Source organism: Entelurus aequoreus, linkage group LG19 (genome assembly GCF_033978785.1).
Source record: "Entelurus aequoreus isolate RoL-2023_Sb linkage group LG19, RoL_Eaeq_v1.1, whole genome shotgun sequence".
Taxonomy (NCBI): Eukaryota; Metazoa; Chordata; class Actinopteri; order Syngnathiformes; family Syngnathidae; genus Entelurus; species Entelurus aequoreus.
The window spans coordinates 40348056-40375312 of NC_084749.1; the positions used below are offsets into that span (position 1 = coordinate 40348056).

At 39.8% G+C, this 27257-nt stretch overlaps 1 protein-coding gene across 1 annotated transcript in view; it reads right to left on the reverse strand.

Annotated features, from left to right (window-relative positions):
• Nucleotides 1-10679: 10679 nt before the first annotated feature.
• LOC133634930 (BMP/retinoic acid-inducible neural-specific protein 3-like) overlaps nt 10680-27257 on the reverse strand; it is a 261185-nt gene continuing 244607 nt past the window's right edge. Inside the window, exon 8 of the mRNA XM_062027587.1 lies at nt 10680-12350. Coding sequence (XP_061883571.1) covers nt 11234-12350 — 1117 coding nt within the window. The 3' untranslated portion in view covers nt 10680-11233. The remainder of the gene's footprint in view (nt 12351-27257) is intronic.

A 27257-nucleotide genomic window follows, 5' to 3' on the forward strand; every position in this document is an offset into this window, starting at 1 on the left:
AAGTTCTAAAACTTTCTTTTAAAACACACGACCGCCATTGAATATGCGCGGCGACTTGTTTTTCTTATTTCTTGTGTATTTGTATCACATTAAACTTGACAACGGAGAGAAAGAAGAACAGAAGGAGCTTCGACATGTAGGAACCTTTGTAGGGCATTTTTGTGCTAAAAAACACTGATCAGTGAAACTATCTTGGAGTGTTTTTACTCAGCCGTAGTCTTTAAACTCTACGAAGTTGATCGTTGTTTTTACAAACTTCATTTCAATACGCAAAGCTACGAGAAGTGGACAGACTTAAACGTATTTACAGGGGAGTATGAAGCCGGACTCGAAGCGGCGACCTCAGCTTCTAACAACTCTGACTTCATTGGATACATGTGAAACAAAGTAGGTAGGTTTATAGGTAGGTGTTTATTGTCATTGCACAAGTACAACGAAACCTTGTTTTTAGCACAAACCCATTCAAGATTAGACAAACAAACAGTGTACAGGGTTACAGAACAGGAACGCTAATGGGGTCGCCACAAGTATCCCCGTAAAAGAAGGGAAAAAGGTCAACGCTATGGAAGGATGAGTAAAAAAATACAATCTAGACTGGGCTACTAAGGGGGCCCAGTCTGGAGTGGGAAAAAAACTCAATAGCAAAGCACATATATATATTAAAACATACATCTTGCAACAGAGGGGAGGGGGTGAGGGCCATTGTGGCAGGCTGCAGCTCTTCTGGCGCTGTCCATCAGTCGATCACCCCTAATGGATTCGCGTCAAGTGCGTTGGATGGGGGGTGGGGTATGAGTGTGTGGCGTATATTTTTTGTGGATGCATGTGTGTGTGTAAGCCGACCGCTTGTCTCTGTCCCGCGGCCTTGATGTCTTGCAGTCGCTACTCCAAAGTCAACAACAACAAGTATGTGTCCATGAGAGACAAGAAGGGAGTTTGTTGTGTCTTCGCCCCACTGTCCTTCGGGAGAGTCTCGAAGCCAGGAAAATAATCCAAGTTAGAAAGTTTTGTATGCCAGTAAAAAGAAAATTGGCTTTTCACTCTAAATTGTCTATGACTGGTCCTCAAATTCATTCAGCCAGTAATCGAGTGGTATAAAGGTAAATAACGCCCAGTATTAACTGTTTACTTTATTACATGTTGTAGAGTAGTCAATGACACTACATTTTTGAGCCCACTGCAACAAGCCAGCTATTTTGACTACCACATTCACCCAGTGTTGTATAATTGCAACAATTATATAACAAGCTCTAAATTAAATTTGATGCATCTGTTCCACAATAACTACATATGTACATGCTCTAGACATTGTAATAACAACCCAAAAATATATAAAAGACATTTTACTTACTTGAATCTGATGAATCCAGACCAATGAAACTAATAGATGTTGTTCGAGGGAAACCTTGAGAGGTTGTGTGAGTTCATGGCCAGAAAGCGTGACTTATAAACAAATGTACGATCCAATAGCCTTGTGAGACTGAACAATAGGACACAATGACTATGTAAATGTGGCAAAAAATAAATAAATATATAAAACAGATGTTTTTTTAGGATGGTTAAAGGTAACGTTGTAATTTTACAAGGGGTGTTACAGGGTTAACCTCAACCCGAGTGAACAGAATGCTAATGCTAAAAAGCTAACGTTAAAGCCATTGTGTTCGTGTTGGCAGCCTAAGATAATTTATTATTCATATATTGTTATTTACAGCTGAAATGGACCAAAAGGAATCGCCTGATCGTCATGAATTCATCATTTACCGAGAGGACGACTTTTTTATGAACAATTTGGTATTTAAAAAAAAAATCATATCGTTTTGTATATTATTGCTTTGTATTCCATTAACTCAGACTTTTGTATAAGAACTGTGACCTGATATTGTCTGTTTAATTACATGATATCAGCGTAGAAAATACAACAAACCACTCCTCCATACGTCATCAGCCTGATTTGTACAAACTGCCTGAACTGTGAAATGCGGTGAAAACACAAACCCCACACTTCTACAGGAACCTACAGATCCAGGAACTCGAGGTTCCAGGAACCAAAAGTTCCCGAACTTTTGATGGAAAAATTCCCAATGTATCTACTATTTATTGTATTTTGGGTAACCAGTGCGCTGGAGCCTTTCCCAGCTTTCTAAGAACAAGAGGTGGGACACAGGCTGGATAGGTTGTCATGGCAACTAACCCAGTGCAAAAAGCCAGAAAAAAAAGAAGGATGGACTGTCACAGCTTGCAGCATCTAGAAAAATATTTTCCGCCTTATTCTATGAAATACATTGAAAGAATGCACATGCGGGTGGTCAGTTAGCTTTATCGCACTTTTGATGTTTACAACAAAAGTTGTGTGTTTGTCTTTTTACAAATGTTCTACAGGAAAAACAACAACTGACACACCAGAGGAATGTCTTCATATCCAATCAGTCGCTGGGGAAGACAACTACAATTTGAAATAAAACTATACATGACTGAAACTTTTCAATCGAGGTTTCAAACTTAGGTTGACAACAATCTTAGAATATTTCAGGATCAGGATGGATCAGGATGCTTTATTATTGTCCATTCTTTAACACGTACAAGACATATAAGAACTGAAATTACATTTTCGGCACAGTCCCACTGAGAGCAGACATACGTTACAGGGAGACAAGACGGATCAGCCACTTACGGCGCTCCTTAAAAAAGGTGGAAAAAAGGTGATATTGGTAAATGGGGGAAGAGTAAACAATATCAGTCATCCCTCAGGAGAGGGTCCAAACTGAGTCCAAGTGAAAAAACCTCATTTGCCATAGCACACATAAACATGTTACATATAATCACAACAACTCGCAACAGACGTGGGGGGAGTTGGGACCCTGGAGGCCGGCCTGCTGCTATAAAGCGCTACTCAGCCGTCCATCACCCCGAAGGGGAATCAAGCGGTGGTGAAGGCGTGGGGTGGGGGGGGGGGGGGAGTGTGTTTGTGTATATGCCCATTGTCTTTGGGTGTAGTGGTGCTGTGTCCATAGGCCCGGGGCCGTTCTGCATGCAATGCAAGCAAAGTTCGACTTCCAGGTGTCGTTGAGGAGGGAAGGAGGTCAAAAGCGTCCATCTTTGAGAATCCTCGGGGGATGTTTACAGAACAGCCTTCTCCTGTTGTTGCATCAAGGCCATTTGAGGGAGTCAAATCGTAGATTAGGATTAGGATGTTCTATTTGTCCATGTTGGCTCTCATATCCAATTTTTCCGTTTCAGCAAGCTTCTCCATGATGTGATCCATCTTGCGATACAGTTCAGAAATCGCCCCAGACTGTGATCCCACAGCCCGGCCCAAACCTTCCATTGCGACGAACAGCCTTTGGGCTCCTTGAGTGGCTGCCATCGTCTTACGAATTTGACGATACACCAGAGTAATGACCAGCCCAATCAGCAGGTACCCCGCCCCGCAATCATTGTTCCAAATAGGTAGATGTTTTCCACGTCCTCGATGGAAAGGACTGAGAGGCACATGATTCTCCATTTGTCCCAGGAATCTCTCACGTACCCCGCAGCAATGGTTCCATCAGGGCAGCCAGGCTCCTCAGAACCTCTTTTCCTCGTCGAAAATATTTTGTCAATTGAGTTGAGAGTCCAGCTGATCATATCCATGTCTGACGTTTAGGTTTGGAGGACAGCGCAAAGAAAGAGGCTTCAAAAAAAGTTTAGACAAGACAAGACAAGACAAAGAGAGCAAGCAAGGAGAAGAAGGGAGGAGAAAAAATGTGATCGCCCTCACCAGAGGCAAGACAGAATAGTATTATTATTTAGTATTTGAATTTAGTAATGCAGGTGCTTTGAGGTTACTGCACATGCTTTTAGATACTGTATGTATGTGTTATGTTTTTAAGAGCAGGCTAATATTCATTATTTTATTGAAGTATTTTACTTTTCATCTTATTATTTATGCAATATTTTATTTAGTCCTACTTATTTATTATATATTTACTGTATATTCATTTTATTTGTATCTTTTGTATTTATTTATTTATTATTTGTTTTCATTTTTTTAAATCTTCATATGTCTTACTGTATTTTCCAGACCATAGGGTGCACATGATTATCAGGCTCACTGCCGATGAATGGTCTATGTTTTATCTTTTTTCATATATAAGGCGCACTGGATTATAAGGCGCATTAAAGGAGTCATATTATTATGATTTTTTTCTAAATGTAAAAGACTTCCCTGTGGTCTACATCAGTGGTCCCCAACCTTTTTGTAGCTGCGGACCGGTCAATGCTTGTTTTACAGATCATCTTCAAGCCGCTTTTTGACAGTCGCTTCAGGATGCGCCGTTTTGTGGGCGGTCTTATATACGTGGCTCACCTTCGGGAGCGTCTTCTCCCCGTCATCTTTGTTGTAGCGGTGTAGCGTGCAAGGACGGGAGTGGAAGAAGTGTCAAAAGATGGAGCTAACTGTTTTAATGACATTCAGACTTTACTTAAAAGAATAACGGAGCAGCATCTCCTTATCCGTGAACAACACCGGAATGTGTCCCGGGAAAAACCGTCCGACTCTCTACTAACTAAAGTTCCTTGGGTGGATAATGTAAACTCACTACACCGGTATGTTTTAGTCCTTTCATGGCGAGTTTACTGACAGATATAAGTAAGAACTTTACACTACTTTATATTAGAAATACCAACAGCGGAAGATGAATGTCCCATAACAAGAAGATAGAGAAAAATAAGAAGCTTATCGACTACGATGTCGTCACAGACTACAAAGGCAGATTCACAGTTGTTCAGGTTTTGTGCAGATCCCAAATACAGATCAGCAGGTACCAGAAGGTAAGAAATGTTTCTTTTGCATAATATTGAGAAACAAAACGCCAGATAATATGTCTTACCTTATACACACACCATAATAATACTCGTATGTTTAATGCGCCGACAATCCTTCAAGCGGTGCGGCTTCATAGCTTACCAAAGTCGTACTAAAACATTTTGATAGATTTTTCAGCGCTGTGTGTAATGTTCTATATTTTCAATGGAACATTTAATATGTTGGTGTTGTTTACTTGAGACAAATTGCCATCATAGTGCAGCCTACACTTATCTCTTATGTGTGACTGCCATTTACCGGTCACACTTCATTACACCATGTACCAAATAAAATAGCTTCGAGGTGGGTAAGCTCAACCAAACTTATTCCTGAGCTGCACTGTTGAGTTTTGAGGAAAAAAAACATTTTAAGTGTGCCTTATAATTCGGAAAATACGGTACTTGTATTTTAGCCTTTATCTCTACTCATGGTTCTTATTATTTTACAAGATTTATTATTTTTACTTTCCAACGTTCCTCAGAAGGAGCCATCTGCCTCAGTGGTTATCGGCCGTGCTGTGGGGGAGCTTTGTGTCAGCGTCTTGATGACCTCCTGGTGCAGATGGCTCCTGTGATAGTGTTTACTTACATGTCTCCTCTGTACTCAGCAATGCATTCATTTGTTCATATAGTTGCATACGTGTGTATGTTGTGTGTGTGTGTTTGTGTTTGGTATCTGTGTCCATGCGTGCATATGTGATAATTAGGGATATGGGTCATTGGGGTGTTGTTTTTAACTTTGTAAAACACTTTGCGTTGTGTTTTTTAAATGTATGAAAATAGCTTTATAAATAAAGTTTGATTGATTGGTTTGATTTGCATATGTACAGAGGCACAGGGTACTTTAAAGATCTTTTACATTTTAGGAGTCCCTGTGTCGATATGGCCACATGTTGTCCTCACAACCAGGCGATTGAAAGTTTGTCTCTAACCCTACAGAATTGCCCATAATATCAACTATTTTTTGAGCAATATGTAGATAACTGGTTGCACTTGGAGCCATACTCAATATGCCAACCCCTATTGGTGTGATGTCTATGCATTTCCCCGCATAGACGGTGTGGATAAAGGCATGTCAAACTATTATTTTGATCACTTAATTGCATGTTATTGTCCTCTTGGTCCATGATTACTACAAAACTGATATGGTTAACATTATGGGCAAAAAAAAAAGCTTCACATCTGTGGAACTCTTTGCCACTAGAGTTAATGTATATGTACAAAACTGAAAAAGTGGCTTAGGGAAAATCATAAGTGTGAGCACTAGAACTGGGTGAAGTATGCACAAATGGGGCCAATTATTTTCAATGTGTTTTTATTTTTGTACTTGTATTAATCCTTTTTTGTATGTGTTTTACACTTTTCTCAACTTTTCTTTAAAAGCCTAACCAGGGACAAGGGTTGCAAATTAGCCTGTGGCTAGACGTCTTATGTACTTTAACATCGGTTACCTATGGGTAGCAATGTTTCATTGTACTGTACCTGTCAAATAAATACAAAATAAATAAATAAAATAACCATTTCCAGACTCTCCTGATCTTCCAAAGACACCATAACCTCATGCTCTCTCAGCATTTCCTCGAACATCAGTAGAAGAGGACACAAAAAAACTAGAGGCTTACCTTTTTTTCTCTGGTTTTGGGCGTCGTGTCTGCTCTTCTTTCTTCGTTTCGGACTCGGTCTTTCTCCCCTTAGGGGTGGTCCTGATTTTTGGGATCGCATTCGGCTTGAGTCTTTTCAATCTTTTCGATCCAATCTCTGACCAAAAGCCTTTTTCTTTGAATTCAGAATGATAAAATGATCTTTTCGCTTGGTCCGTCACATTTTACACAAGTCAATTTGACTGGAGAGGTCCATACTTTCCTCATATTCCCATCATTTGGAAATGCATACAGGCTGACCGCTTCTTTAGTTGTATTGCTACAACCTGCAACAATGCATTTGGCAGACATACACTACCGTTCAAAAGTTTGGGGTCACCCAAACAATTTTTGTTGAATAGCCTTCATTTCTAAGAACAAGAATAGACTGTCGAGTTTCAGATGAAAGTTCTCTTTTTCTGGCCATTTTGAGCGTTTAATTGACCCCACAAATGTGATGTTCCAGAAACTCAATCTCAATCTGCTCAAAGGAAGGTCAGTTGTGTAGCTTCTGTAACGAGCTAAACTGTTTTCAGATGTGTGAACATGATTGCACAAGGGTTTTCTAATCATCAATTAGCCTTCTGAGCCAATGAGCAAACACATTGTACCATTAGAACACTGGAGTGATAGTTGCTGGAAATGGGCCTCTATACACCTATGTAGATATTGCACCAAAAACCAGACGTTTGCAGCTAGAATAGTCATTTACCACATGAGCAATGTATAGAGTGTATTTTTTTAAAGTTAAGACTAGTTTAAAGTTATCTTCATTGAAAAGTACAGTGTTTTTCCTTAAAAAATAACCCCAATGTGAGCCCAAACTTTTGAACGGTAGTGTATTTGATAATACCTTCAAATTCTTAGTGAAAATATCGTGGTTCGGGGATGACGATGCTACCAAAACACATACTACACAAAATTAAATTGCCTCTAGTCTTCTGTAGGTGAAGTCAGCAGGCTGAAGTAGGCCCACCCACATCTTGGAAGTAAAAGAGGCCATTTCAAAATTTGCTGAAACTTGTTAGAAAACAAGCCTACAATCACCATTTTTGGGGGGGAATTTTAGCTGTAGAGATACTTTGTAGGTCCAGAATTATGAATCAAGTGCCAATGTTGTCAGCATTACAGAGGCCCTTTAGGTAATGCAAGGCATAATTTACAAAACCTAAAACCAGTGAAGTTGGCACGTTGTGTAAATGGTAAATAAAAACAGAATACAATGATTTGCAAATCCTTCTCAACTTATATTCAATTGAATAGACTGCAAAAACAAGATATTTTAATGTTCGAACTGGAAAACATTGTTATTTTTTGCAAATATTTGCTCATTTGGAATTTGATGCCTGCAACATGTTTCAAAAAAGCTGGCACAAGTGGCAAAAAAAGACTGAGAAAGTTGAGTGCTCATCAAACATGTATTTGGAACATACCACACCGGTGAACATGCTAATTGGGAACAGGTGGGTGCCATGATTGGGTATAAAAGCATCTTCCATGAAATGCTCAGTTATTCACAAACAAGGATGGGGCGAGGGTCACCACTTTGTCAACAAATGCATGAGCAAATTGTTGAACAGTTTAAGAACAACATTTCTCAACCAGCTATTGCAAGGAATTTAGGGATTTCACCATCTACACTCCGTAATATCATCAAACGGTTCAGATAATCTGGAGAAATCACTGCACGTAAGCAACAATGCCTGAGATTTTTGATTCCTCAGGCGTTACTGCTTCAAAAAGCAATATCAGTGTGTAAAGGATATCACCACATGGGCTCAGGAACACTTCAGAAAACCACTGTCAGTAGCTATAGTTTGTCGCTACATCTGTAAGTGCAAGTTAAAATTCTACCATGCAAAGTGAAAGCCATTTATCAACAACACCCAGAAACGACGCCGGCTTCGCTGGGCCCGAGCTCATCTAAGACGGACTGATGCAAAGTGGAAAAGTGTTCTGTGGTCTGACCAGTCCACATTTCAAATTGTTTTGGGAAATTGTGGACGTTGTGTTCTCCGGAACAAAGAGGAAAAGAACCATCCGGATTGTTGAAAAGCCAGCATCTGTGATGGTATGGGGGTGTATTAGTGCCCAAGACATGGGTAACTTACTCATCTGTGAAGGGACCATTAATGCTGAAAGGTACATACAGGTTTTGGAGCAACATATGTTGCCATCCAAGCAACGACTTTTTCATGGACGCCCCTGCTTATTTCAGCAAGACAATGCCAAGCCACATTCTGCACGTGTTACAACAACGTGGCTTCATAGTAAAAGAGTGCAGGTACTAGGCTGGCCTGCCTGTAGTCCAGACCTGTCTTCCATTGAAAATGTGTGGCCCATTATGAAGCCTAAAATACCACAACGGAGACCCCCGGACTGTTGAACAACTTAAGCTGTACATCAAGCAAGAATGGGAAAGACTTCCACTTGAAAAGCTTCAAAAATTGGTCTCCTCAGTTCCCAAACGTTTACTGAGTGTTGTTAAAAGGAAAGGCCATGTAACACAGTGGTAAAAATGCCCCTGTGTCAACTTTTTCGTAATGTGTTGCTACCATTGAATTCTAAGTTGATGATTATTTGCAAAAAAAAAAAAAGTTTCCCAGTTCGAACATTAAATATCTTGTCTTTGCAGACAATAATTGAATATAAGATGAAAAGGATTTGCAAATCATTGTATTCTGTTTTTATTTACAAATTAGACAACGTGCCAACTTCACCGGTTTTGGGTTTTGTAAAATAAATGTCAGGGATTTATCATTTAACACCACACATTACATTTTAACTGTGAGGAACACACACACACACACACACACACACACACACACACACACACACACACACACACACACACACACACACACACACACACACACACACACACACACACACACACACACACACACACACACACATTTACATAACTCCTAAAGTACTTTTATCCAGTAATCTCAAATAGATTATGTATGGAGCATTTATACACTGAAAAGTCCATTGGTATCTCTCACATGTACACTATCTACAGACCACACATAAAAAGACTTTTATTTAGTGTAGTTACAAATGTTATAATACATTTTTATAGGCAGTATTTTTTTTCCACCAAACAGCAATATTATAAAAATAAACGGACATGTGACATTTTGTGAACGTGTTGTGTTTTTGTTTGAGCAAAAAAAAAAAAAAAGGTGGAATACATTTATTTTCTACATGAGTGTGTTCTGTTCTTACAAAATTTGCAGTCGTTGAAGTTTTTTCATTTTTCTACAACATGTGGAAAAAACAAATTGAGAATCAAATCCTAAATTAATGTAGAAGAGGAAATATTTAAAAAATTATTAAAAAAATTAAATATATGTATATTTTACTCAAGACTACCCGCAGGCCGGATTTTGGACGCTGACGTGCCGGATCTGGCCCGCAGCACGCAGTTTGGGGACCCCTGGGATAGATTAAAAAAAAGTAATATATTAAAAAAAATTATATATATATATATATATATATATATATATATATATATATATATATATATATATATATATATATATACTTTTTTTTTTTAACTCGATACTACCCTCGGGACGGATTTTGGATGCTGGCGGGCCGAATCTGGCCTGCGTGCCGTAGTTTGGGGACCATTGGAATGGATTAAAAAAACTATACATTTTAATAAATTATAATAAAATAAAAAAAACAAGCGGTAGAAAATTGGATGGGCTAGAAAGGATAGATTAAAAATTAAAAATAAAAGTAATATATATATATATAATTTTTTTTTTACTCGGTACTACCCGTGGCCCGGATTCTGACGATAATTTTTTTTAAAAATACATACATATACATATATATATATATATATATATATATATATATATATATATATATATATATATATATATATATATATATATATATATATATATATATATATATATTTTAATATTTTATTTGGGACTACCCGCGGGTCGGATGATTTTGGATGCTGGCGGGCCGTATCTGGCCTGCGTGCCGTAGTTTGGGGACCGTTGGGATGGATTAAAAAAACTATACATTTTTGTAAATTACAATAAAAAAAAAAAAAACAAGCGGTAGAAAATTGGGTGGGCTACAAAGGATGGATAAAAAATAAAAAATAAAAATAATAATATATATATATATATATATATATATATATATATATTAATATTTTATTTGGGACTACCCGCATGTCGGATTTTGGAGGCTGGCGGGCCGTATTTGGCCGTAGTTTGGGGACCCCTGCAATAGAACATCAATAAATGATTTCATTTTGACAGCATGTCACAACAGTGGAAAAAACAAATTGACAATCAAATCCTAAGTTAAAATAGAAGGTCAAGATGGCGCTTGTCTTGATGTCAAAATATGAACCAAATAATGAAAAGTACCCGAAAAAAAGGATGCTGGAGTTAAAACGTTCGTGTCTATGCAAGATTATTACATTGCTTAATATTACAAAGGCTTATTCTTTGCAGTTTGTGCCTTTTTACATGGTGCTAACTCATCAGTGATGACCAAGTTAGATACTCTTATGTCGTTTTTTCGGAGAAAATGAATGAAATACCACACTTTTATGAAGGCTGACATCTCAAGTGGACTAATGAGATTGGTGATGACATTGATAATGTCCCTCAAACCTCCCGTGCACGGATCCAGAATTGCTCTTAAACCGTCCTCAGGAGTCTGTACGGTAACAGTTCTGCCATCTGTGCACTTGGCCCCCTGCCCGCTTATTAGCTACATAATTTGGTCGTTTCGTATTCCATCGACTTGGGCTGCTTGGCGCTGAAATCCTGCAAGGCGGCCTGGATCCTGGCCACGTCCGTCGTGGAGAGCTTGAGCCGGTGGCGCAACAAACACGAGAAGAGATCCAAAGGCTGGGCCCCGGGTGGCGAAAGCCTGTTCACCCGATCCCGGATCTCCAACAGCTGCAGCAGGGCCGAGTCCTGTGATCCTTGCGTGTACGGGTAGTCCAGCTGCAAAATTAAGTCCTGGATGGCTTCAGGGTCAAAGTGCATGCTATAACCATACACCTGTATGCTATTTATCTTCATGTAGCCAAGATTCTTCCCGGGTTCTAGGTACTCCAAGGGTTCGTAAAATACCGTTCCGTTTCCATTGCTCGCAGGGCCCTTGATGCGGCTACGCAGGTAAAAGTGAACCGTCTCAAAAAAGGTTTTCCACTTGTTGCCTAAAGTCAAAGTCCAGTTCTCGCAGTCATGCTGAAGGTCTAATTTAGTCCTCTGCCAGTCTGGGTAGTTGTCCTGCTCCGCGGGCATGATCCAACTCTCCGAGTGACTTCCCCCGAATGGATTGATGTAGACGGACAGCATGGGGTCCAGTGTGATGTTCCGGGTAAGGCAAATTTGAACAGAAATCCCCAGCAGCATGTGGACATGGTTGGACTTGTATTTGTTACTTTTCAGAGTCAGCAGCATCCGCTTCCTCCATGACGGGTCAAACCAGTTATTCAGCCTGACGTCGTTGCTGACAAATATCCCGTGGACGTTGATGCGGTTATCGCGCTTCTGCAAGAGATAGCGTAACTCCGAGTCCTGCAGGTCCGTCTCGAAGCCGATGTAGTGGTCGATGGAGTCCGGGACTTCGTGGCGACACGCGCCCTGGCCGAGCATGTAGCCTTGGTTGCACGTGGCGCAGCGGGAGCGGTTCTCGTAGGAGCAGGAGGCGCAGAAGGTCCCCTCGCCGACCGTGCAGGGTATCACGCTCTGGCAGGGGGGATGCTCGTAGGGACAGGAACAACTTCGGGTCGCCTCCAAATATGAGCCGATGTGACTGTTTTCACTGCAGTACATGATGGAGAGGATGTAGTTCAGCCAGTAGCTGAAAGGCCTGAAACACAGACATACTGTACCAGTTAAGATCAGAGACTTCATTTGAACGTTACGTCATTAAACTATTGAACAGACAATAGAACAGGGATCCCCAAAATGTTTTGACCCGGGGGTCACATTGGGTTAAAAAAATGTGGCTTCACATTTGTATATATATATAGAATCTATAATATATAACACTCTCCCTGACCACCTGAGTGCACCACAGACTGTGGATGCTTTTAAAAACACTTCTTTTTAAAAAAAAGCCTTTTTTTAGACATATGCATACTAGTTCTAGCTATTAGGCTGTTGTAGTATTTATCTTTATTTATTTGTATCATCTTTTTATTATTGTTTAATACACTGTAGCACTTTGAGGTTGTTTGCTCAATGTAAAGTGCTTTTTACAAATAAAATCTATTATTATTATTATTATTATTATTATCTGTCTCATTGCAGACTACCCGACACTGCGACGTCACGTTATCGATGGGGAAATGCATTTTTAGACAATATGATTTGCCTGAGCGGCCAGGAGACCCCGAGAGTAACAAGCGGTAGAAAATGGATTGATGGATGGGCTAGAAGGATAAATTAAAACAATTCTAATAAATAAAAACTCGGGACTACCCGCAGGCCGGATTTTGGACGCTGGCGGGCCGTATCTGGACCACGGGCCGCAATTTGGGGACCACCCGGATAGATTAAAAAAAAGATAATTAAAAAAAAAATATATATATATTTTTTTTAAATTAATTTATTTATTTTTTTACTCATGACTACCCGCGGGCCAGATTTTGGATGCTGGCGGGCCGTATCTGGCCCGCTGGCCAGAGTTTGGGGACCACTGAGATAGATAAAACAAATCCATCCATCCATCCATCCATCCATCCATCCATCCATCCATCCATCCATCTATCCATTTTCTACCGCTTGTCCCCTTCGGGGTAAATCATAATTTAAAAAAAGACTAAATACCACCGGGATAGATTAAAAAAAAAATAATAATAAAACATTTAAAATATATATATATATTTTTTTAATTTAATTTTTTTTACTTGGGACTATATTTCGGACGCTGGCGGGCTGTATCTGGCCCGCGGGCCGCAGTTTGGGAACCCCTGGGATAGATTAAAATATATATTTTATTTTTATTTTTAGTTTTTTTTTACTCGGGACTACCCGCGGGCCGGATTTTGGATGCTGGCGGGCCGTATCTGTCCCGCTGGCCAGAGTTTGGGGACCGCTGGGATGGATTAAAAAAAAGATAATAAAAAAAAATATATATATATACATTATATATATATATATATTTTTTTTTTACTCATGACTACCCACGGGCCAGATTTTGGATGCTGGCGGGCCGTATCTGGCCCACGGGTCGTAGTTTGGGCACCACTGGGATAACTTTAAAAAATCATAATTTAACAAAAAACTAAACAAAAATACTTTTTTTTTTTAAACTCGGGATTATCCGCGGGCCAGATTTTGGAGGCTGGCGGGCCTTATCTGGCCCACGTGCTGTAGTTTGGGGACCACTGGGATGGATTAAAAAAATTATAATTTAAGGAAAAAACAAGCGGTAGAAAATGTCTTGAAGGATGGATGGATTAAAAAAATTATTTAAAAAAATATAAAAATAAAAATAAATGTTTTATATATATTTATATATATACTCGGGACTAACCGCGGGCCGGATTTTGACGCTAGCGGGCCGTATCTGGCCTGCGGGCTGTAGTTTGGGGACCTCTGGGATAAATTAAAAAAAATCATATAAAAATATATATATATATATATATATATATATATATATATATATATATATATATATATATATATATATATATATATATATATATATATATATATATATATATATATATATATATATATATATATTTGGGACTACCCGCGGGCCGGATTTTGGACGCTGGCGGGCCATATCTGGCCAGAGTTTGGGGACCACTGAGATAGATAAAAAAAATCCATCCATCCATCCATCCATCCATCCATCCATCCATCCATCCATCCATCCATCCATTTTCTACCGCTTGTCCCCTTCGGGGTAAATCATAATTTAAAAAAAGACTAAATACCACCGGGATAGATTAAAAAAAAAAAAATAATAAAAAATTTAAAATATATATATATTTTTTTTTAATTTAATTTTTTTAACTTGGGACTATATTTCGGACGCTGGCGGGCTGTATCTGGCCCGCGGGCTGCAGTTTGGAGACCCCTGGGATAGATTAAAATATATATTTTATTTTTATTTTTATTTTTTTAGTTTTTTTTTACTCGGGCCGGATTTTGGATGCTGGCGGGCCGTATCTGTCCCGCTGGCCAGAGTTTGGGGACCACTGGGATGGATTAAAAAAAAGATAATAAAAAAAAAAATATATATATACATTATATATATATATATATATATATTTTTTTTTTTTACTCATGACTACCCACGGGCCGGATTTTGGATGCTGGCGGGCCGTATCTGGCCCACGGGTCGTAGTTTGGGCACCACTGGGATAACTTTAAAAAATCATAATTTAAGAAAAAACTAAACAAAAATACTTTTTTTTTTTAAACTCGGGATTATCCGCGGGCCAGATTTTGGAGGCTGGCGTGCCGTATCTGGCCCACGTGCTGTAGTTTGGGGACCGCTGGGATCGATTAAAAAAATTATAATTTAAGGAAAAAACAAGCGGTAGAAAATGTCTTGAAGGATGGATAGATTAAAAAAATTATAAAAAAAAATATAAAAATAAAAATAAATGTTTTATATATATTTATATATATACACGGGACTAACCGCGGGCCGGATTTTGACGCTAGCGGGCCGTATCTGGCCTGCGGGCTGTAGTTTGGGGACCTCTGGGATAGATTAAAAAAAAACATATAAAAAAAAAATATATATATATATATATATATATATATATATATATATATATATATATATATATATATTTGGGACTACCCGCGGGCCGGATTTTGGATGCTGGCGGGCCATATCTGGCCGCAGTTTGGGGACCCCTGCAATAGAACATCAATGAATGATTTCATTTTGACAACATGTCACAATTTATCAGTAAAATCACATAACAATGTCAAAGACCTCTATTATCTGCACATGGGCATACCTTTGTAAAATCACGGGTACCGGCACGGATCATTTTGTTGTAAATATCTTGGACGGCCACATATTAGTGCAGATTTCCTGTAACTTCACTTCCATTGCTTTGCAAGTGCAGATCACATGAAGTGATATCATTGGCCATTCCAACTTCCTCTGCTTCCGTTCCTTGAGTTTTGTCAGTCGAGTGTTCGGATGTTAACGGATACGACGACACGCAAATGCAAATATGGTCTGAATATGTTTTGTGAAAAGTCAGCGATTGCGGTAAAAGTCCTGACAGCCTGAAAGCACATTTGTCTGTCGTGCACACACACACTGTCGAGACTGTGAACAGCAGGTGAGGGGAAGCTGTACCGCCATTTGTATTCACACTGTGTCAGCGGGACATGTAAACTGTCATGGAGACACAGTGTGCACTACAGGCATAGAAGGAGCTCCAAGTCCATGCTGTTCATAGCTATTTATTATCTCTTACAGCTCTACACGCATATCAGCTTTAATCATTTTTAATCTGATGGAAATGTCTAATTAATTAGTTTCAAAACACTTTCCCTCATTTTTTTTAAGCAAGTTTTTTTCTCTCTCTTTTTAACCTGAAAATAAGTGTGGTCACTGCATTTTTTAATGCCTATGCCCTATACCAGTGTTTTTTAACCTTTTTTGAGCATTTTTTTAATTGAAAAAAAATCCAGAGGCACACCACCAGCAGAAATCATTAAAAAATGAAACAGTAGACAATAAAAAGTCGTTGTCGCAATTGTTGGATATGAATTTAAAGGCCTACTGAAACCCACTACTATCGACCACGCAGTCTGATAGTTTATATATCAATGATGAAATCTTAACATTGCAACCAACACATGCCAATACGGCCGGGTTAGATAAGTAAAGTGCAATTTTAAATTTCCCGCCAAATATCCTGCTGAAAACGTCTCGGTATGATGACGTTTGAGCGTGACATCACGGATTGTAGCGGACATTTTGGGACACCATTGTGGCCAGCTATTAAGTCGTCTGTTTTCATCGCAAAATTCCACAGTATTCTGGACATCTGTGTTGGTGAATCTTTTGCAATTTGTTTAATGAACAATGAAGACAGCAAAGAAGAAAGCTGTAGGTGGGAAGCGGTGTATTAGCGGCCGGCTGCAGCAACATAAACACAGCCGGTGTTTCATTGTTTACAGTCCCGAAATATGACAGTCAAGCTTTACCATTGGCCTGCGGAGAACTGGGACAACAGAGACTCTTACCAAGAGGACTTTGAGTTGGATACGCACTACCGTGAGTACGCAGCTGCGGCTTCCAAACATTTGATCGCTTCCCGTACGTGCGTGCCGCTATATGCATGTCATGTACGTAACTTTGGGGAAATATATGTGCTGTATGAACTTTGCGGAGGTGAACGGTACTTTGGGCTGTGGGATTGAGTGTGTTGTGCGGGTGTTTGATTAGTATTGGCGGGTTATATGGACGGGAGGGGGGAGGTGTTTGTTATGCGGGATTGATTTGTGGCATATTAAATATAAGCCTGGTTGTGTTGTGGCTAATAGAGTATATATATGTCTTGTGTTTATTTACTGTTTTAGCTCCCACTGCCCTCTAGTACTTCACTCTCACTATCCTCATCCACAAATCTTTCATCCTCGCTCAAATTAATGGGGAAATCGTCGCTTTCTCGGTCCGAATCGCTCTCGCTGCTTGTGGCCATGATTGTAAACAATGTGCGGATGTGAGGAGCTCCACAACCTGTGACGTCACGCTACTTCCGGTACAGGCAATGCTTTTTTATCAGCGACCAAAAGTTGCAAACGTTATCCTCGTTGTTCTCTACTAAATCCTTTCAGCGAAAATATGGCAATATCGCGAAATGATCAAGTATGACACATAGAATGGACCTGCTATCCCCGTTTAAATAAGAACATCGCATTTCAGTAGGCCTTTAAACCATAACCAACCATGCATCACTATAGCTCTTGTCTCAAAGTAGGTGTACTGTCACCACCTGTCACATCACGCCCTGACTTATTTTGAGTTTTTTGGTGTTTTCCCGTGTGTAATGTTTTAGTTCTTGTCTTGCGCTCTTATTTTGGTGCAGTTTCATGTCTTCCTTTGAGCCCTATTCCCCGCACCTGCCTTTCTTTTAGCGATCACGAATATTTAAGTTGTCGCTATCTTTTTTGTGTGGACATTGTTGTCATGTCATGTACGGATGTACTTTGTGGACGTCGTCTCTGCTCCACACGCTGTAAGTTTTTGCTGTCGTCCAGCATTCTGTTTTTGTTTACTTTGTAGCCAGTTCCATTTTAGTTTCGTTCCACGTAGCCATCGCTAAGCTTTAATGCCTTTTCTTAGGGGCACTCACCTTTTGTTTATTTTTAGTTTAAGCATTAGACACCTTTTTACCTGCACACTGCCTTCCGCTGTTGCCTGCATATTGTGATCACGACAAACTATCGTCGTCGTTCCCGACATCTACAAAGCAATTAGCTACCGGCTTCCACCTACTGATATGGTATGGTATACAGTGGTTGAAAAACACTGCCCTGTACCACAAGTGTCACACTCAAGACCCGGGGGCCAGATTTGGCCCGTCACATCATTTAAACAATAAGAGTCAATAAAGCATTTTATCATTTACTAAATGCAATGTTTTCATTGTGACACACAGAAATACATATATTACATGCTATTGAGTATATTTTAAACTTTATTATACATCCATCCATCTTCTACCGCTTGTCCCTTTCGGGGTCGCGGGAGGTGCTGGAGCCTATCTCAGCTGCATTTGGTACACCATGGACATGAACAGTCCTGGGCATGACATTAAAGTGCATCCGGCAGTGGAGGCTCCTCTATGGGGTCTTGGGGCACTAGGAGGTTAACCCCTTTACCACTGTTACCCCAGGTGGCCCTTGGCACAGGCCTAGTACCTGACTGCCCCCTAGCCAGGGATACGGTGAAGACCTCAACGGCGGAGCAGGCGGAAGACGGTAGATGTAAGAACTACCGCAACGGCTGCGATGGTGGAAGAATGCAGTCCCACATCCATGTGGGGCCCAGTTATGGGGAATAACAACCCAAGACCTCAACGGTGGAACAGGCGGGGGATGATTGCTAACCCTATGGAGCGTCACAACGGCTGGGATGGCGGATGAAGGCTGCAGCAGAAAAGGGTCCCCAGTCGTCTTGGAGTCCATGCCACTGGACCCTGACCCGGATTTGCCATGGATCGTGTGGGGACTGTCTGTGCACCAGACATGTTAAACAAAGTCACGCACAGGCATCCTCCATAAAGGGATACCCCCCCTACCAGGAGGATCGTCATACTCGCTTCGAGTGACCACCGATGATGATGCCGATGACACCCTGGACAAGTCGCCACCTCATCGCAGGGCCAACACAGATAGACAGACAACATTCACACTCACATTCACGCACTAGGGACCATTTAGTGTTGCCAATCAGCCTATCCCCTGGTGCATGTCTTTGGGGGTGGGAGGAAGCCGGAGTACCCAGAGGGAACCCATGCAGTCACGGGGAGAACCTGCAAACTCCACCTAATAACATTAATAAACTAATATAATAATATACATACTGTATATATAAAATTAATTAATACAATCCAGGGTCGGGAGGTGGCAGTAGTGGGGGTGTACAAGTACCTGGGAGTCCACTTGAACAGCAGACTGGACTGGAAAGACAAGAGCAAAGCTCTATACAAGAAGGGCATGAGCAGACTCTTTCTTTCCTGAGGAAGCTTAGGTCCTTTAATGTGTACAGCCAGCTGTTGGAAATCTTTTTTAAGTCTGTTGTGGCCAGTGCCCTGTACTTTGCAGTGCTTTGTTGGGGGAGCAGCACCAGCTAAAGGGACTTAAACCGGATTGACAAAATGATCCGTAACTGAAAGCCGGCCAAACTATCGACACGCAGTTGGAGGCGTTTGTGTCGGTGAGGGACAGGAGGACACTGGACAAACTGCTCGACATCATGGACAATCCCGCCCACCCACTCCACCAGACAATTGAGAGACAGCGGAGTTCACACTCCAACAGGCTCCTTCAGCTTCCTTCCCACAGTGTTCGATTCAAGAACTCCTTCATTCTGCACTCCGTCCAGCTGTATAATCACTCGCCATACAGCAATAGATGATATCTGTCTATTACAGGGGTCGGCAACCCGCGGCTCTAGAGCCGCATGCGGCTCTTTAGCGCCGCCCTAGTGGCTCTCTGAAGCTTTTTCAAAAATGTATGAAAAATGGAAAACGATGAGGGGGAAAAAAAAAAGTTTTTGTTTTAATATGGTTTCTGTAGGAGGACAAACATGACACAAACCTCCCTAATTGTTATAAAGCACACTGTTTATATTAAACATGCTTCACTGACTCGAGTATTTGGCGAGCGCCGTTTTGTCCTACTAATTTTGGCGGTCCTTGAACTCACCGTAGTGTATAACTTTCTCCGACTTTTTAGGACGTGTTTTATGCCACTTCTTTTTCCGTCTCATTTTGTCCACCAAACCTTTAACGTTGTGCGTGAATGCACAAAGGTGAGTTTTGTTGATGTTATTGACTTGTGTGGAGTGCTAATCGGGCATATTTGGTCACTGCATGACTTGCAAGCTAATCGATGCTAACATGCTATTTAGGCTAGCTATATGTACATATTGCATCATTATGCCTCATTTGTAGCTATATTTGAGCTCATTTAGTTTCCTTTAAGTCAGGGGTGTCAAACGTACGGCCCGAGGGCCGGATCAGGCCCGCAAACAGGTTTTATCCGCCCCCCAGGATGAGTTTAAGTATAAAAATTAACCTTGAATTTTTGAATGAAATAAACTGCTGTTCTAAATGTGTCCACTAGATGTCGCAATAGCAATTCTTTGTATCTTTGTAAATGATGCTACATATGTAAAAACAAATAAACCACATAATGTTAGTGCACCAGTTGAGGAAAATGAGCAAACTACATAAATAACATCCTATAATTTGAATTTGATATTATTTTTGTTATCTTCATAGATTGAAAATTAACACCAACGAGTTGACTGATGAACATTATCACATAATTTATGTAGAAAATATAAATAATGACAAATAAAGTATATATACTATTAACTGCAACAGTTAATTGTAAAGAACAAACAAACCCAACAACATTATGATTTGTACATTTTCAGATTGTGCTTGTTCTATTTTTAAACAAAGAAAACAACCTGAAGTTGTCTTTATTTTTAAGTTATCGTGCCGTGATTTTACCAGTCCGGCCTACTTGGGAGTAAATTTTTCTCCATGTGGCCCCCGATCTAAAATGAGTTGGACACCCCTGCTTTAAGTCATCTCAATTCAATGTGTATCTCATGACACACTATCTGTATGTAATATCTTCTAATTTGTTGCGGCTTCAGACAGATTTGTTTTTGTATTTTTGCTCCAATATGGCTCTTTCAACATTTTGGGTTGCCGACCCCTGGTCTATTATATATGTTAGCTACCTCTCTTTGTTAAAAATGTATATTTTCTGCTGGATCTACTCTCTATTTTATGCTGCAGCTGTTACATATAATGTAATATAGTACATGGTAATTGGGATTTGTTATATATTGTATATATCGTTGTGGAAGTCGCTTCTTAGCGGTCCCACTGACAGACACTTTACAGGATCCTCCAAGCTTGCAGGTTTTAACAAAGTTTTAATGATCATATGTTCTATCAACAGTTTTTTTCTCCCAGAACGTGACTTTTCAGTCGCGTCCGTAACCTCTCTCTCCACTTACTGTTAAAGACAACAGATGAATAGATTAACACGTACCACCTGTGAAATCTAATCACCTGCCAGCTGTGTCTCGCCGTCAGCCCCATGGACAGCGGTGGTGACGTTTCCTCCTGCAAGCAGCGCTGACTACACCTCACCCCACAGTAGAGATGCACGGATAGGCAATTATTTCATCCGCAACCGCATCGCAAAAGTCGTCATCCACCCGCCATCCACCCGCCATCCACCCGAACTAACATTTTATCAAAACCACAACCGCCCGCCACCCACCCGTTGTTATATATCTAATATAGACGATGCAAGGCATTAGTGAGGTTAGAAAGCTTTTGCCTTTTAAAGAAAGGAGACTGATCCAATGCAGCAGAGACATTCAATGTGTGCCACGCATTAATATCTCTTGGCCACGCATTAGAGGCTAAGAGATATTAATGCCTGATAATATTATTTATTATTATTATAATATTATTGTCATTTCCATTAAGAAAGTGTTGACTATTATTGTTATTTTTTCCCCCAGGTCTTTAGTATTCCCTTTTTTAGTTTGTCGCGTACCACGTTTGCTGCCGGCGTTGCCATCTTTTTATTTTTTTCTTCTTCTCCTGTTGTGTTGTGTCACACCAAATTTCTTCCCCCTACAAAAACCTCCCCCCTCCCCCATTTACTTCCGTGGTGTTTCCTCTTACATCATTGACAGCGATCGATAGCACTTCGGCTTTGACGGCCCGTCGCTGGAAGGACACTTCGTCTTTGACAGCTGCTGGAATCTGAAGAAATCGATGATTGTTTTTTTTTGTACAGGCGCGAAACAGGACAGTCGCGTGCCGGTTAAGGAACCCTGGCAACTTTGTGACTTTATTGGACGCAGCCCCGGAAGTAAATGGGGGGGGGGAATGTTTTTGTAGGGGGGAAGAAATTTGGCGTGACAGCTGCAGCAGTGCCTGATTAATAATTGCCTGTTTCAAAGAGTGCTGCTCGTTTTTCGTATGTGGGTAACATTTAACTATGTATGTATATTTCCGAATTGGTTCAACCGCCACCCGCCCGAATCTATTTCAAATCTATTTTTTTCGTCATGCATCCGCCCGACCCGCGGTTGTGTCCGCAAACCGCGCATCTCTACCCCACAGTCATATAAAAATATAATATAATATATCAGTTTATATTATATACTTTATATATAATATCTAAATATTACATATGTTATATTTTATATTGCTACTATGGTACATTTTTAGTCTACTCAATACCTGCATTATCCTTTCCACCCTTACCCTTTCCATCCTTTGTAACTGAGCTACTGTGTGGAACAATTTCCCTTGTGGATCAATAAAGTTTGTCTAAGTCTAAGTCTAATGCAACAAATATGATACTGTCATTAATTTCAAACTTTTTAAAAATGAAAACAAAACAAATATCTGCTTGAGTTATATCAAAGCAAGTTATTCATTAAATTGTACACTGTAGAAATGACAATACATTTTACAGTAAAAACAACTAAAGTACCATTTTTCCATTTACAGTAATATGCTGTAAAAAACATTGTACATTTTACGGTGAAGTTGTGGCGACTCAGCTGCCATTTTTTTGTAGTTTTTTTTACTGAAAAATAAAAAAAATATATGTATATGTATTACAAATATAATAATAAAATGCACAGCATTTAATGTTCTAATATCATGAGGTAAATTGTCATACATTTATATTCATAGATTATATACGGTTACAAGCGGCCTTAACTGCGATGTAACCATGTTCGACACCCCTGCCCTATACAGTATGTATGCCTAATTCAAAAAAGTATACTTCGAAACAAGACCCTAAAAATGAATCTTTGGGTGGATTTCCATCCATCCATCCATTTTCTACATCTTGTCCCTCTGCGAGTCGCGGGGGGTGCTGGAGCGTATATCAGCTGCATTTCGGTACATCCTGGACAAGTCTGACGACTTTGGTGGATTGTTCGTCCATAAATAAAATTAAAATAAAGAAACGTGTGTGCGCTCCAAAATGAATGCGCTAGTGCAGTGTTTTTCACTAATACAGTCTAGTGTGCCGTGGGAGATGATCTAGTTTCACCTATTTGGGTTAAAGATATTTTTTGCAAACCAGTAATTATAGCCTGCAAATGATGTGTTGTTGTTGAGTGTCTGTGCTGTCTAGAGTTCGGCAGAGTAACCGTGTAATACATAATCCATATCAGTAGGTGGCAGCCGGTAGCTAATTGCTTTGTAGATGTCGGAAACAGCGGGAGGCAGTGTAAACCAAAAATAAACAAAAGGTGAGTGCCCCTAAGAAAAGGCATTTAAGCTTAGGGAAGGCTATGCAGAACAAAACTGAACTGGCTACAAAGTAAACAAAAACAGAATGCTGGACGACAGCAAAGACTTACTGTGGAGCAAAGACGGCGTCCTCAAAGTACACCCGAAGATGACATCACTGACAATCAACAATGTCCCCACAAAGAAGGATAAAAACAACTGAAATATTCTTGATTGCTAAAAACAAAGTGTTAAAATAAATGTATCTACGTTATCACAAAACTTTGTGTTTCAATGAGTTCCCGGCGAGCAGACAAAAGCTGTCTTTAATCCTACCAAGCAGAACAGAAGGCTTGTAAAACTCCACTGTGTAGGATGGGAAGCAACATGAAGGTGTTCTGTTTCTTTCATGTATTGTAATCAACAGAAAGACATTGGTTGCACCCGAGAACTACAAAGCGAAGAGGAAGCAGGACCCGACTCCCCTACAGGGACCTCTTCTTTGAACTGTTTTACGACCTTTTCTGTGAACTGTTTACGACCTTTTCTTTGAACTGTTCTGTAATCAAAGGCGATGGCTGTTTACGACCCCTGTCCCTTAGAAACAGCTGTTGCCATGTAATCAGAGAAAGTCCAAATAAAAGAGGTGGCGTACAATCTTTCGCCAGAGCAGGGTGAGACACTGTAGTGTCCAGGCGTCTCTTCTCAATTGAGCCAAATTTAATTATGTCTCTGTTTAATACTTTGCTTCTTGTCTTGTTTAATAGATGTCATCAGTGTTTGAACCTGACACAAAGTAGATGCGGGAAATATCGCTCAAAAGAAGACATGAAACTGCAACAGGAATATACCAAAAAAGGAGAAAAAAACACCAAAATAGGAGCGCAAGACAAGAACTAAAACAATACTCACAGGAAAACAGCAAACAGCTCAAAATAAGTCAGTACACCTACTTTGAGACAAGAGCTATATTGATGCATGGTTGGTTATGGTTTTGAATTCATGTCCAACAATTGCGACGACTTTTTATTGTCAACTGAGTTTCGTTTTTTAATGATTTCTGCTGGTGGCGGGCCTCCGGATTTTTTCAACGCAAAAATGTGCCTTGGCTCAAAAAAGGTTGAAAAACACTGCACTAGTGTGGGGGGTGGGTGTAAGAACAGGTCAACACAATTGTAGGCTGACAAAAAAAAATGGTAATGGTCGATGAGCTGCACACTTTCCTACTGTTGCAGTGTCAAAAGCAATTTGTACGGTTTTAACTTGGAACTTATGTTCTACAGTCGCATCGGGAGTAATAAGGGTGCATTATTTTGCTCCGTGACACTTCCATATAGTTGAGCAGAGCTGGCATGTTAATAGCCGGAACCACTTTGCGGTACTACAGCCTGAGCCAACAAGCCTCAAATGAAGCAAGACAAGTCAAAGTCATTTTTGAAAAAAGAATATATAGCCTGCTAAATGCAGTCAGAAAACAGCACTTTCTCATCAGTAAAGTAATACTTAAAGCAGACCTATTATGCAAAAAAACCACTTGTCTTACCTGTTGGTACCTGTTTTTGTGTATTTTAATGTATATTGTGTACGTTTGTAATTGTTGCAATTATACAACACTGTGTGAATGTGGTAGTCAAAATAGCTGGCTTGTTACAGTGGGCTCAAACAGGTTGTATTCCCTCCACTACATCACTGCCTGAAGTATTGTGCAACATTCTTATGTTGCACAATGAGATGTATGCATAGGATCAAGTGTATATTCCTGTATGTTTCTGTCTGCATAATATATCAAATCAAATCAACTTTATTTATATATTTTTATTAGCATTTATGTAATTTAGTAACAGCATTTCATGAAAGACATCCATAAATTACCATTCTTAATAAATGACAGTAGAATAAGCACACATCTGATTGAGGAGTCCTAGTGTAACGACCTTGCATTTACACTGGTGTTGGAGTTGTCCGACTTCTTGTGTGGCCTTAAACGCATCAGTGGCTAAGTGCCATTAGTGCGTGTGTTGGCGCAGGTGAGATGGAGCGAGCGGCTGCTGTTGATAGGACATTAAATAGTTGGTTTTGGCCTGGTTTGTACGGCAGAAAATGACCTTTTTTTCTAGATTGAGGTTTTTTACAAATGCTTTGGTGTGGTTATGGCCGAATATAAACATTTTTGCTCAATAATTGAACAATGTTGACGAACCACGCGCCCACCTTAGAGGTAACGCAGGTGCAGACCTCCTTATTTAAATGAAAATTTTGCATGTACTCTACAACAGAGACACTCAATCATTGACTGCACATTTGTGTTATCATGCTTCCCAACTGTGACGTTTTGCTATGTTTTCAAACAAGCAGGGGACATATTCAACTTTTTATGGGCATTTTAGCAACAGCCGCGCAGCGCATCAACTTTAACACCACTTTTGTTTCCCTTTTTTTTTTTACTGCTGAAGGTGCATGGGAGGGAGGCTGCACTTATGTGCTCAATATGCAAAAAATGCACACTTTAATTCGTTTTTATCACAAAGGATTAGGGTTGTATGGTATACCGGTATTAGTATAGTACCGTGATACTAATTAATCATATTCGGTACTATACCGCCTCTAAAAAGTACTGGTCCCCGACACCCTCGTCGTTGTCACGTCGTGACATTACTGGGTTTACGAGCAGAGGAGCATGTTCGGCAGTGCACAATCACAGAGTACTTACAAGCAGACACCGTGTGTAGACAGAAAGGGAAGAACGGACGCATTTTGGCTTAAAAACTAACGATAAAGGTGAAGTTATAACACTGAAACACCCTCAGGAAGAGGTGCTTTAGGACATGGCTAGCTAGCCAGCGGCTAAAGTCCATTCGCAATCGGCAGTATTTTAGCTACTTCTAAATCATAGCTAAATATGCTTCACTACACACCGCAGCTCACCGGTGTCAAAATGTAAACAAACGCCATTGGTGGATCTACACCTGACATCGCATAATGATACCAAGTACAAGAGCGTATCTAGTCGATACTACTATGATTACATCAATATTTTTTAGGGTCACTAAATCTTTTCTTGTTTTTTTTCAAGTTCATATTATGTTTATAAACTCAGGAAATACTTCCCTGGACACATGAGGATTTTGAATATGACCAATTTATGATCTGTAACTACTTGGTATCGGATCGATACCTAAATTTGTGGTATCATCCAAAACTAATGTAAAGTATCAAACAACAGAAGAATAAGTGATTATTACATTTTAACAAATAAAACATGTTAAAAGAGAAAGTAAGCAGATATTAACAGTAAACGAACAATTAGATTAATAATTAATTTTCTACCACTTGTCCTTAATAATGTTGACAAAATAATAGAATGGAAAATGACACAATATGTTACTGCATATGTCAGCAGCTAAATTAGGAGCCTTTGTTTGTTTACTTACTAATAAAAAACAAGTTGTCTCGTATGTTCACTATTTTATTTAAGGACAAACTTGCAATAAGAAACATATGTTTAATGTACCCTAAGATTTTTTGTTAAAATAAAGCCAATAATGCAATTTTTTGTGATCCCCTTTATTTAGAAATGTATCGAACAGTACCGAAAAGTATCGAAATACATTTTGTACCACCACAATATTGGTATCGGGACAACACTACGTAGGATATGTGTTAGTAATATCTACTCTATGTGGGAAAAAAAAATACATTAAACAAATATTAAATGACAACAAACTTAATTGATTTTAATCCGCCCCTTAAGTCAACTAGCA